At 35.7% G+C, this 14353-nt stretch overlaps 1 protein-coding gene across 5 annotated transcripts in view; it reads left to right on the top strand.

Annotated features, from left to right (window-relative positions):
• The window catches only part of LOC150108490 (uncharacterized), a 385253-nt gene that overhangs the window by 229293 nt on the left and 141607 nt on the right, over positions 1-14353 (top strand). For all 5 annotated transcript variants that reach the window (XM_090415899.1, XM_090415900.1, XM_090415897.1 and 2 more), the window contains 2 exons: positions 2028-2111; positions 7084-7149. In XM_090415899.1, the coding sequence (XP_090272025.1) occupies positions 2028-2111; positions 7084-7149 (150 nt within the window). The remainder of the gene's footprint in view (positions 1-2027; positions 2112-7083; positions 7150-14353) is intronic.

Below are 14353 nucleotides of genomic sequence, written 5' to 3'. Positions count from 1 at the left end.
ATAAAGATCTTGTGGAGAGTATATAATGAGAAAAGCGACCAGTTGAACATTACAAGGAACAGACAAGAAAGGTGACCAGCATGGTAAGAAAGGCAAAATCAGATTATAAGAAGTTAGCTGATCAGGCAAAATGAAATTCCAAACATTTTTTTTCATTACGTGGTAAGTAGGAGGAAGAATGACTATGGAAGGATAACTTTAACGAGTGCAGATGGTAGAGAGGTGACCGAGACAGACGAAATTGTTGAGCTGCTGAACGACCATTTTGTAAGGGTATATCATCCAAGTGACGATGTTGTTATGACAGAGGTAACAGAGACTGATGTGAGAACTGAGGTTGATGAATTGGAAGTACTTAGGATATTGCAGAATCTGAATGCAAATACAGCTGTGGGATTGGATTGGATATCGACTTATGTTTTAAGAGAATGTGCAGGGAAACTGGCGATGGCTTTGACTGGACTGTTTAATTTAAGTCTCAGGTCTGGTCAAGTCCCAAGAGGGTATAGAAGGAGAACAAAATAATTCCTTCGCATGAAGGAGGATCTAAGTCTGTAGTAGCAAATTATAGACCGATCAGTATCTCAGGAGTACTAATAAAAGTACTGAAAAGTTAGTCAAAAAGAGAATTCAGGAATGGGGGTGAATAAGAATATGATATTCTTATGGGGGGGGGGGGGTTGATGGGTTGGCCGTGCCTTAGCAATCTACTAATAGATTCTAATTGCTGTCACTAGAATTATAATAGTGACAGCTGAGTTCAATAAAGGGAATGGCTACACAATGGTACTGCTGGATTTTGAAAAAGCATTCGACAGGGTACCACATGGAACTCTGTTATGCAAACTGCAACAAATGGAGATGGATATGGATAAAAGGGGTAGCTGATGGACAGATACCAAAAAAAGTAGTATATGGAGGACCACTATTGTTTAATTTGTGCATATAATATAGGAAATAATTAGAAGGGAGATATTTAGTTGTTTGTTTATGATGCAAAGTTGGGTAAAGTAATAGTTAATCAAAGTAATGTAGAGAGCTTGCTGGATAATTTAAATAGGATGACCAGTATGGGCAAAACATAATGGATGTCAATTTAATGTGGGAAAGTGTAAAGGTTTGCATTTTGGGATACAAAGATTTCCACAGTGAGGGAACTGTACTCCAGAAATTGATGAAGCCAGAGATTTAGGGGTGGTGGTAGTAGTTAGATAGTCAAAGTTTAAAGTGTATATTGCTAAAGTAACCAGAGTGACTCACAAGATTACTTTGTTATTAAAGAACACACTAACTAGCAGAGATGAGGGAGTTATCATTCCTCTTTATAAAGCCTTGATATGACCGCACCTGGATTACTGTGTTCAGGTCTTGCACCTAATTTTCTTGGGGGGTGAGGAAGTGGTGGAGAGGATCCAGAGGCAAGTCACCAAGATGGTAAGTGGTCTGTGGAATGCTTCCTATAAGAATAGATTGAGGGTTTATGAATTACAAAAGTTAGTTGATATGAAAAAAAAAAAAAACAAACAAACAAGGGATATGATAGAAACATTTAAGTTACTTAAAGGCTTTTATAAGATTGATGCAGGGGAAATGTTTCAGCTCTTGGTTAGAGGGAACAGAACAAGAGGTCATCCTCGGAAGTGGGATAAATGTGTGGTTAGCAAAGACGTGAGGACTAAAATTTTTGCTTGAGGAGTGATGAAGGAATGGAATGGGGTGCCTGAGTCAGTTGTGTTTTGTTTGTTACCTCAGTTTCAAGGAGAGGTACAATAACATTTGAGTGAAATGTAATTTCAGAATCAGATTCCCAGTTTAATTCAACTAGGGAAAGGAAATAATGCTTTATTTACTTTCTTTATTATTATTTTTAACATTGGCTTTTATATAATTTAGTTGAATAACAGCATTTGTGTGAAGGAGCACATGATTTTTTACTTCACATTTTGATGAAAATCTGAATAAGGTTAACATATATGCATGAAATTAAAACAGATGTTTTTTTTTATTATTTGTTTATTTTTATTTAGTGATCAAACAACAAAAGCTCAGTTGAAGAGGATACCTGTTCTTTCAACTTCTACTCTGAAGGATCATCCATCCATTTCAGTTTGGTATGTATTGTATTATTATTATTATTATCCTAAGACCCCATGGAGTCAGACTCATCTAGAGGTCTCTTTTGTTATATGCACACAACTCATCATACTGTGCCTTAAACACATTCAAATTCTCTGCAGACACAACACTCATGCAAATCATTCCAATCATTCACAACTCTCCGTGCAAAAAACCTGCTTTTCCCTCCCTTGCTCATACTCTCCTTATACAGCATCCAGGGATTGACCTCTTGTTCTCCCCCAATTTCCCACCATTTTATGAAAAACCTGTTCACTGTTAATCCTATAACAACCCTAACTTGTACATCTCTATCATATCATCCCTCTTCCTCCTATTCACTAGACTCTGCAAATTGCATCATCTCAACCTTTCTTCATATTCAACATTCCAGAGATTAGAAACCATTTTGGTCAATCGCATCTGGACCATCTCCAACATTTCTTCATTATTATTTATTGTATTATTTATATACTAGATGATTATAAGTAATGCAGGATTGCAAAAATATTTCTACAAAAGGAAGACGTACAAAATTCAAACCTGTACTATTATAAAGAGCAACTCAAGAGTTTTTATTCCACGCATACATACATAAGAAATGATTTTCACTTTGTTACTGCAGAAACGTAAAATGGCATTTCAATCAGAAAGTGTTTGTTGTAGTGTCATTCTACAAAATCTGTACTGTTCACAGGAAAGTTTGAGAAAGATGCCTTGCATTAACTGTAGTTTTGGACAGTTTATGGATACAGTTTATATTTGTAATCAAGAAAAGTTTTTCTCCAGACAGAATACCAGAGTAGAGACAGTTGAGCATATTTGGTAAACTTATGTTTACCAAATGTGCTCAACCTGGGCTAGCCAAGAACTGAATGCTCCACAAACAGACCGTGAAAAATTCTTCACACAGAGTTCTAAACATACCATCACATAATTTCATGTGAAACCTTAATGATAGTATGGTATGATTAGAAATTTTTGTGAAGATGTTAGGCTATATTACAGAAGTGATGGTGATACATTCCTGTCAGACATCTGTTTCAGTGGATGAGGTAACGTTTTACCATTCTGAAAAGGTTAACATCACCATCACTTCTGCAATATAGCCTAACAGTGATATAACAGTCTTGAATGTGAATCTACCCAACAGTGAACTCTGGTTGAGGAAGCCCACTTCCTGGCAATTTCCAGATTAAATTATTTGCTTCCCCCCATTTTTTCCTCTGAGAGATTTGTAAAAGATGAGGTATACTCACTGTCAGTGGAGGCACTTGAAAGATTGCATTACAGACAGGTTGTCAAAATTGGTTATCACCTGTTATCACCTGCAGGATGTATGATCAGTTGACTATCATGCTATGCACAGGACAATGAATAGAGCATATATTGAACTTCCATAAAATGTAAAAAAATTCTTTTGAGGTGTGGTATACAATAGTAGGTTTGACTTTTGTCTGTGTATTTTTTTAGAAATACATTTTTGTAGTTGCTCACATTATTTGTAGTTCATCCTGTATATCACACACACACAAACAATCCATACACACACAGAGATAACTTTTGTATAACATGGTAGTTGGGTTCTTATCAAATCTCGTGTAGTGTGAAACCATGTAATATGGGACTAAGAGAATGGGGGCACATTCGAAAAGCTAACAAAAATGCACCATTTTATTTTTATAACTATTAGAATTTTTATTAAATTTGTTTTATTTTTATTAATTTTTATTTAATATAGTGTATTTTACTTAATTTTTATTAAATATGATAACTGATAATTTAGATACCATTTTTTTAAAAATAAATTGGCAGTTACGTAAGCTTTTTTTTTTGCTTTTCAGTGTACTGATAAGTTGTTTTTATAAATTACAGCATTTTTATTTCTTATTGACTTTCAGGAACAAGCTGTCATATTTGCTAAAATAGAGAACTCTATCTCTGTATGAGACTGACCAACTCACATTTAGTCAAAAGAGACCAGATAAAGCTTCCTTACCTCATGGACGGGAATTGAACCCGTTTCCGAGGGCTTTGTCTATGCCGACTGAGCTATGGAGGCTCACCTTATCCTTTTACTTACAACTTTATTTTGCAACTTCCAGGGATGGCCCCTTGTCCTTGCTCCTCTCATTCTATCATATGAAAAATCTCCTCAATGTTAATACAATAACTCTTCAGCAGTTTAAATGTCTCAATCGTATTCCCCCTTTGTCTCTATCCACTGAACTCTGCAGTCTGCATGCCTTCAATCTATCCTCATAATCAAATTTTTACAGTTCTGATATCATTTTTGTTATCCATTTCTGCATCCTCTCCATGGTTACTTCATCCCCTTCAAATCCCAGTGACCAGATCTGAGCACAGAAATTCAGATGTGTGTCTGGATCAAAGCTTTATACAATGGGAGTAGCACATTTTTTTTTGCTGTGGTCAATGTTCTCCTCAACATTGCTGCAGTTCTCTGAGATGTCTTCGCAACCTTCACAATATGTCCTCGGAACTTCGAATCTCTATCCACAAACACCTCAAGATCCCTTGCTTCCTCTACTTCTTTAACTCTAACTCCATCAAGTGAATATGAAGCATCCCATCTGTGGATCCCAAATTTCAAAACCATACATTTAACAGACATCCTCATTCATCCCCTTTTCCAGCTCATTCAATCCTCATGAAGAGCTAAAACATCAACACTATTACTGATAACCCTCCTAAGCTTCACATCATCAGCAAACAACTGAATATCTCCCTTGTAGTTCCTGTTACAATATCATTGACATAAAGATTGAACAATAATGGACCCAGGACTGAATCTTGTGGTACCCTACTTGTAGTTCTCCTACTGCTCCTCCATATACAACTCTTCGATATCAATCAGAGAGCCAATCACCAATCCAATCCACTAACCTGATATCCAAACCCATATGATGCAACTTAAAAATCAACTTGTCATGTGGCACCCTGTGAAATGCCTTTGGAAAAAAAAAAAAAATGTCAGTGTATTTCTTACGCTCATCCACTGGTCTTGTTACTCTATTGTAAAAGGTAACTTCTTCTTCTTGGCTTCGCGTGTTAGGCAATTGTTTGCCTTTAACGTTTTCAAGGGTTTAAAAAGTCTTTTGCCCATCTCCTCCTAGGTCTTCCTCTTGATCGGTGTCCCTTTGGTTTATACTTCCAGGCAATATTTGGCCATCTATCCTCATTCATTCTTTCCACGTGATTTTTCCAGTTCTTTCTATAGTTTGTTATGTCTTCTGTTATGTTAATTATGGATAATTGTTTTCTTATTTCTTCATTTCTCATCTTGTCTATTCTTTTATAGCCTGTGAGCAGTCTTAGGAACTTCATTTCTGCAGATTCCACTTGTCTTTTATCTCGTTCTCCCCAAGTTCATGTTTCACTGCCATATTTCAGAATTGGTTTGGCTATTATTTTATATAGTTTTATTTCACTTGTTCTAGACATCTGTTTATTGAAGTGTCTGTTCAAAGTTCCAATGACTGCTAGGAATTTTTACTTTTTATATGCAATGTCCATTTCTCCATTGGGACTTATGTAATTTCCTAGATATTTAAATTTGTTCACTTGTTCTATTACTTTGTTGTGGATGACTAGTTTGCATCTTTTAATTTCTTTACCTTGAAATGCTGTTGATTTCATTTTATTTATTGAGATTTTCATGTCATACTATTCTATTGTTTTGTTCAATACGTGTAGATTGTCTTCATTTTCAGCAAAAATAACTTGATCGTCAGCATACAAAAGGCTGGTTAATTCTTTATTTCCTATTTTAATTCTTATGATTTTGTTTTTCCTCCACTCTCTTGAAATTTTTTCCATATATGTATATATTATTATTATCTAACACCCTCCAGGGAGTCCAAAGACTCATCGAGCAAAGGCACCTACTCTACACTACTCAATCCACCAACTACAATGAACTGCAACTACACCAACGCCATCTACCACCCATCACCACAACTAGTATTTTTACAGACAATTACAAACATTCATGCCCACGGCAGGATTCGAACCCGCAGCCTTTTGGCTAGAGAGCAGACATGCTGACCACTCGGTCAACTAGGCCGAAAATATATTGAAGAGTATTGGTGATAATCCACTTCCTTGAATGTGAGACCTCTATTGGTTTTAATTTTTTTTGGTTGTTTCATTATTAATTTTAATTTTAATATAGCTTTCTTCCATTATATTTGGTATTGCTTTTGTGGTTTGAGGTGGAGCTTTCAATTCATACAGTATATTGATTAATTTTGTTCTGTTGATTTGATCGCATGCTTTCTCATAATCCAGGAAGGCCATATATGTTGCAGGGTAAATTCTATTCTTTTTTCTATAATTTGTTTGAGTGTAAATGCAGGATCTGTGCAAGATCTTCCTTTCCTAAAGCTGCATTGTTCTTCTCCAATAATTTCCTTGGCCCATGGTATTTTACTTTTAATTATATCTAGATATATTTTATAGCATGCATTTAATAAGGATTAAAAGGTAACTAGATTACTTAAACTTCATTGTGTTCTTTTATCAGTAAAAATATGAGGAAAAATTGGTGTAATAGCAATTGAAATTAGAGATCCAACTTTTATAGGATTTTAAAAATTAAAAGAAAAACAAATAACCTATTGAAGAGCAGTTTTTCCTGAGTATTCTGTTTTAATGCTTGAGATCAGAAAAAATTTCAAATTAAAAGTTCATTTAAATTATTAAACCCCCTTTTTCCTTTCTTATTAAATCAAAGGTAAATTAAGAATCCTAATTCTTAATTTCTGTTAATTTAATAGACTTTCCAGCTAGTCATTACCAGTTAAAGAATCAGATGATCTGCATTTGACATTTGTACATAAAATTCTATTTTCAAATATATCAGTTTGTAGTATTATCAGCAAAATTCTGTTTTCATAAATTATCACTATGCATATTATATATTCGTTTTTTTTTTAATTTTTTTAGTGAGGAAAAAGTTATAGGACATTACAAAAAGTTGTCTGGCCAATCCAGAGGTGCAGCAATAGTAAAGTATGAGATTATCACTGTGATACATTGATATTATGGAATTATATCTATCTATCTATCTATTAATATATATATATATATATATATATATATAAAGAGAATTTAATGACTGAAACCGCGAGAATAATTGTAAGGTTTTAATGGTATAACACACTACTAGTTTCTGCTTTTGACAGCCTTCTTCAGGTGTCTTTTAAAAATAGGAAACAGCATTAAAAACACTGAAGCTTAGAAAAACTGAGAAACATAGGAAAAAATTGCAGTACATAATTAACATGAAAAAATGTTGTAGTTACATTTAAGTTGTTCTTTCGATTGTGGCATTGTTTGGTGAGTGCGTGCTTGCAGTCTCTCGTGAATGCCAGTACTGAACAACAGCAGAATGGCTATCTGGGAGGTTGTAGCTCAAATTGTTATTTAAATGTTCATGATTAAGGATAATTTCTCTCAACTCCACAATTTTTCTTTCAAACTCATCATGGCAATGAAAGATGTTTTTGGATCTATCCCAGCAGACTGAATGACCCTGGTGTTCATCATCAGGATTGTTCGAGAAAAGAACATGACTAGACAAGGCACTGGCGCGTGTTCTTTTGTAAGAGATGTCTCTCTTATGCTCCTCTATACGTAATTCAATAGATTTATCTGTTTGACCAAAATAAGGGATATTACAGTCACACCATATCTTGTACACACCAGGATATTTCAGATTATGATGATGAGGCTTCGGATGGCATATTAGAGAGTGGATTTTTGGAAGTGTAGTAAATAAAGTCCTGATGTATTTCTTAAGAACTCTAGCTAATTTTTGAGAAACTGAACTGATGTATGGGATAGAGATATTACCCTTAATATTGGTTATTTCTTCAGTGCGGTGGCTAGGAGGATCTAGAAGGAATTTTTTAATGGTTCTATGAGAATATCCATTTTGTCTAAAGACATACGAGAGGTAATTAATTTCTTTTTGTAGTTCATCTGGGTCATTTAGAAGAGAGCGTGCTCTATGTCCTAAGGTAGAAATAGTTCCAAGTTTTTGTGGAGGAAAATGATGGGATTGACTATGAAAATATCTATTAGTGTGTGTAAGTTTTCTATACATTGAAATTCTAAATTTTCCAGAGCAGCAGGACAGTTTTATATCCAGGAAAGGTAGGGAATTGTCATATTCAAGTTTAGCCATGAATTTTATATTAGGATGTTGATTATTGAGATGATCAAGAAAATCCATGAGAGAATTGTGGCCATGGCTCCAAATAATAAAAATGTCATCCACATAACGTTTCCAAAGTTTAGGTTTAAACGAGAAGGATGATATATATGTGTGTGTGTGTGTGTGTATAATTTTGTCATGTGAGTTTCAGTCAGAAGCAAGCTATCAGTGCTGGAATTCACTTTTATATTCTTTTATTAACTTTCAATCTGTAAATGTTGTTGGATTGGTTATGTTTAATAACTAAAAAGAAAATTTTTCAATCAGTCCTTTTTTTTATGATATTTCCATATAATTATCATAGAATGATATTAATGAAATAAAGAGCCTAAAGGCTTCACTTTGGCAATGTAAAAATTATTTAAATTAAAGTATTAAGTATAAAGTATTAATACTGTAAAGTATTAGAGCTATTATCACTACAATTGGTATTTATTGGTCTACCTACTCACTGATGAGACCTCAATAAAGGTTGAAACCGGTCTGGGTAGTGCCTATTTCCCTTAATGTAAAACAACATACATCTCCTAGGAGATGAGTTTTACATTAGGGTTAATACTAAGAATAGTGATCTTAGCTTTATCCACCTTACTACGAGTTGCCCGTATTGTACTACCCAGGTATTTGCTTATGCTTGGACTCACTGAACTTTTATAGCTTGCTATATTCGTCATGAAACTCTTTGATTTCTATCTTAGAGTTTCTTATTCAGCTTTGAAATAATGTGGGATTAAATTAAATATCCCCTTAATTTAAATAATTTTTACATTGCCGAAGTGAAGCCTTTTGGCTCTTTATCTCATTAATTTATATGTGCACCTCTTTAACAACTCGTACTGTAAAGTATTAAAGCTTTTATCACTACAATCTTGGTATTTATTGGTCTTGTTAGATCTTGAATGAGGACTCTTTCAACAAAAGAATCATTCATTCAAGATTTATCAAGAAACATGATTCTGAGCTAGAAATACTTGTACTATTAGTTAAGAAAGCAAAATATAAAAGAAAACATGTTAGAATTACCTTAGAAAGAAGTAAAATAGAGGAGAAAATTGTATGTCTCAATAGAATTATACTGTTTAAAATTATTGATGTCAAAAATATACTCTATGTAAGAATGTATGTCTAAGTGCAAACAAAGGTCCAAAGGTTGCTAGCTAGCTGCCCACAATGACGTAACGCCCGAAGCGAAAGCATTCGTGGAAAGCGAACGGAACTCGCGTTCTCCGAAAAGAGTGCTCATCGAAGAGAGAGGTATGACGCTACTTCATAAGAGCAAATAGGAAGGTGCCATGAATAAGTTTGGAATGTGGAAAGAGGACGCTGTAACAGGGGATAAGTACGAGTTCACGTGTGTTTGAACAGCCATTTTTGATGATCCTGTTTGCTTGTGCGGACCAGTGATGCTAATGACTGGAAGGAAGCTTGATGATGGCGAGCTTTTTCCCGTTGCTGACTAACATAAGTCGGACAAGGCTACACGCGAGATGATGGCAGTTTTCCAATTCGGGCCATCTGTAAAGGTTTTACCAATGTGAGATAACAAAGGATTTCCCTTTGATGGCGGTCGAGCTAACGACAGCAAACCATGAGATGAGTGAGTGAGAGAAAGAAGGAACAAGATTCTGACTAGGAAAAAAAAGAACCTTTAAAGTAACTTTGTGCTCAGTGATTTAGAGACTGTGTTGGACTGGTAGTCTGAGAACTTAAGATTGCGCAGTTCCTAATTTAATGTAAAGGGGTCAAAAATGACAGAAAGTTTAGTTTAGAAATTGATCTTATATTTTGTGCTATGTGAACCTAATTCACACATGAAATGTGAATAATATACTTGTCAGTTTGAATAATTCTTATTTGCTTAACTAGTGAGTTAGTAATGATTTCAATGATTTGCCTTTGACATGTTAAACTTAATTGTAATCTCTTTAGCCATTTAATAAATATTTTTTCTATGTAAGCCTGAGTTTTGTCTGAGCATGAGACTGATTTTACCACTCATAAAATTATGGACCTATGCATAAGTGGAGTTAAGAGTAATTTGGCCATGACTGTATGCCGAGATGTCTAAAGCTACTTAATTCCTTTAACAAGGTTAGGTAACACTTACATTCTGGGAAACTTTCTTAGGACAAGAAATTTCTGTCCTCTGACTGGCACAGCTGAAACAAACAAATATTGTCAGATTCCAAAAAAGGGAATGGGCCCCAGAGAATTAGTTTAGAGATATTCTTAGTAGGCACAAGAGAAATAATAGTAGTGAAAATATAGAAAAACAATGACATAACAGTATACCTACTCACTGATGAGACCTCAAAGGTTGAAACCGGTCTTGGTAGTGACCTATCTCCCTTAATGTAAAACAACATACATCTCCTATGGAATGAGTTTTACATTAGGGTTAATACTAAGAATAGTGATCCTAGTTTTATCCACCTTGACTATGAGTTTCCTGGTATTGTACTACCCAGGTATTTGCTTACGCTTGGACTTACCAAACTTTTATAGCTTGCTATATTTGGCATGAAACTCTTTGATTTCTATCTTAGAGTTTCTTATTCGGCTTTGAAATAATGTGGGATTAAATATCCCCTTAATTTAAATCATTTTTACATCACTGAAGTGAAGCCTTTTGGCTCTTTATTTCATTAATTTATATGTGCACCTCTTTAACAATTCATACTGTAAAGTATTAAAGCTATTATCATTACAATCTTGGTATATATTGGTCTACCTACTCACTGATGAGACCTCAAAGGTTGAAACAGGCCTGTGTAGTGACCTATCTCTCTTAATGTAAAACAACATACATCTCCTAGGGGATGAGTTTTACATTAGGGTTAATACTAAGAATAGTGATCCTAGTTTTATCCACCTTGACTATGAGTTGCCCGGTATTGTACTACCCAGGTATTTGCTTACTCTTGGACTCGCCAAACTTTTATAGCTTGCTATATTCGGCATGAAACTCTTTGATTTCTATCTTAGAGTTTCTTATTCGGTTTGAAATAATGTGGGATTAAATATCTCCTTAATTTAAATAATAGAATGATATAAATTTATATGATTCTATAATGCAAATGTTTGTATGAATTAAATTTTGATTATTATGCTATCATCATCTTTCTTCCTATCAGTATAGGAAACTAGTTGTGAAATATTAATGTTATATTGGGTGTGTTAAAAAGTTGTTTCTTATTTTTATATCTATGTTCTATATTTATTTATCTCTTTATACTTAATTTTAATCTTATTTTTATATCTAGGATTGTTTCTTCTTCGGATACTGGCGAATTTATATTTTGCTGCACCAGCCAGTATCCTATAGTAGAAAAGATCCTTACTCAGGGAAACAATACTAGATTCTTAGCTTTCTTACCCAATATCTTACTTAACTGCCCTATAGATCTAGATTATTGCAGTCGTGACCTAAATCTATATTTATATTCACTCACTAAATCCTTCCCGCCAAAATCAGGTTCTATTTTTTATGAGTGGTAATTTGGAATCTTAATCAGACATGACTCAGGTTCAGGAAATTATGACATGTTTATTGGAATATCTAAAACACAATACAAAATTCATACACTTAATTATGTTCAATACTAAATAAACTCGAACTAAGAGATTAACACATTCGAACTAATTAAAACTTATAAGGCATGCTAAACACTGTAATTACGCATTGGGATACAAATCAAATGATAATAAGCTAAATTCCTTCTAGCAGTATTACTCGTAAGAACAAACTATCAACCATTCTAATGTTACTGAGACTCTAAATTCTACCTTTCATATTGCATCAAGTTAATTCTATCACATATAAGTTACAAAATCTCTCCTAAACAATTCTTCTTACTCACAAACGAGGTTAACTTTCTAAATAGTGACTGTCCACGGAGTTCCTTATTATATAGTTCTTAATTTCATAATTGTAAACTTTCTTCTAATGAACATTCACACAAAATTAGAACAATAGCACCTTACCGATCTTTTTTTCTCTGCGTCGTTCTGCACCAAGTGTTTGTCTAGATATTTCTCATCTATTTTGGCTGTCTATACGCCAACGTAGGGGTTACGCTATCTTCATTCTTTCTGCTGGAAACAGACTCAAAATCCTTGCATTTCAGGAACAACTCGATGGGGCTTTCCAGCGACGGCTTGATTCTGCTAGGACTGGAATTTTCTTCCTTCAGCTTTGCATAGAATCTAGCTTTATTTCTTTACGAACGCTCGTTGCCCGACATCACAGACTTCATCCCCCCTTTATGCAAACCTGCCTGCCAACTTCCGAACCACCCAACAGGAAAACGATACGTCAAGTCCTCAAGAAAAAGCCCCCCTTATTCCAGGCTCAACCCCCTTGTATACTCCTATCGAGCACCCTCTTTTTTAGCCCCTTTTTGCACACGAACCTTACTAATTTCACCCTTTGGCTTATCCTTCGTTTGTACAATGCTGATAAACTCGGATTCATGGAATACATGGCTACGTGATTTTCCAAATAAGCTATACCCGCCAGCGTTACGCTGTACGCGTGTAGCTTTAGGCCTTCCAGGAATTAATACTTAACAGCTTTATGATGACTCACAATAGATTTTACATAGCTTAAGTAAGGCTTAAATTTAATTCACATTATCCCTCTGTTTAAAGACATACATACAGACATACATCTTCAAGGCCCACTCTTCCTAATTGGGTTGTGGGGGCAACAGCTGCAGGAGGAACTTCCAATGGTCACGATCCTCTGCCACCAAGCTCAGGTGTTCTCGTGGGATTCCCAAACGTGTTCACCCAAGGTTTTGGATATAATCTATCCAGCGAGTCCTTGGCATCCCACCCTCTGGCTTGGCAAAGAGGGCTTGCTGAGGGAGCCTCTCTTGTGGCATTCTGACCAAGTGTCCGTACCAATGTAACTGTGATCTCTCAACATGGAGAAGCAGCGGTTGAGTATTGAGGGTTTCCTGAATTGCAGAGCTTCGGACTCAGTCGAGTTTTGTCAGCCCCGCAACCCCTCGAAGGAACCTCATTTCAGCCGCTTGGATTCGTGTCCACATTCTTTCGGTCATTACCCAACTCTCATGACCATAGGTGAGGATGGGGACATAGACTGTATTGAAGACAGCCAGCTTTGCCTTCTGGCTTAACTCCCGCTTCAATACTACCGAACAGCCAAGCTCCCGCAATATTGAGCTTGCTAAGTCAATTCGAGTATCTAGCTCTACATCCCATTTTCCATCATTCGTGAATATGGACCCAAGGTATTTAAACTTCTCCACCTGCCTCATTGGGACTCCACTTACATTTAGAGTGCACTGGGATGGTTGTCTTGAGACTACAAATGTTTCAGTTTTGGCCACACTGATCTTCATTCCGGTGTCTGCACAAACAGCTACAAACCTATCCAGGGTCCGCTGGAGGTCATCTGTGGAAGAGCTAAGCAGAACTAGGTCATCTGCAAAAAGCAGACGTCCAATGCTACATTTTCCAATTCTGACACACTCACTGCCTTGGCTGTGCCTATCAATCCAGTCCATAAATATTATGAAAAGGAGGGGTGACAGAACATACCCTTGACGGAAGCCAACGGAGACTGTGAAAGGTTCAGACTGTGTGCTGTTTACTCTGACACAAAACTCTGGGCATTCATACAGGGACTTGATGGCAGCTAATAGCTGACCATCCACTCCATACTCCTGTACTACTTGCCAAAGCTTATCCCGAGGAACCCGGTCATATGCCTTCTCCAAGTCCACAAAACGTGTAGACATTCTTGGCATATTCCCAAGATTTCTCAAAGACTTGCCTTAAAGTGAAGATTAGGTCAGTTGTGCTTCTACCAGAACGAAAGCCACATTGTTCTTCCTGGAACTTTGACTCAACTATGCTCCTTCACCGTCTTTCCAAGCACTTAGCATACACTTTCCCAGGCAGGCTGAGCAGAGAGATGCCACGATAGTTACTGCAATCCTTCTGGTCTCCCTTCTTAAAGACTGGTAT

The sequence above is a fragment of the Typopeltis vanoorti genome, chromosome 3 (assembly GCF_054136105.1).
Source record: "Typopeltis vanoorti isolate ZY-2024b chromosome 3, IOZ_Tvanoo_1.0, whole genome shotgun sequence".
Taxonomy (NCBI): domain Eukaryota; kingdom Metazoa; phylum Arthropoda; class Arachnida; order Uropygi; family Thelyphonidae; genus Typopeltis; species Typopeltis vanoorti.
This window is presented reverse-complemented; position numbering and strand designations above follow the sequence as displayed.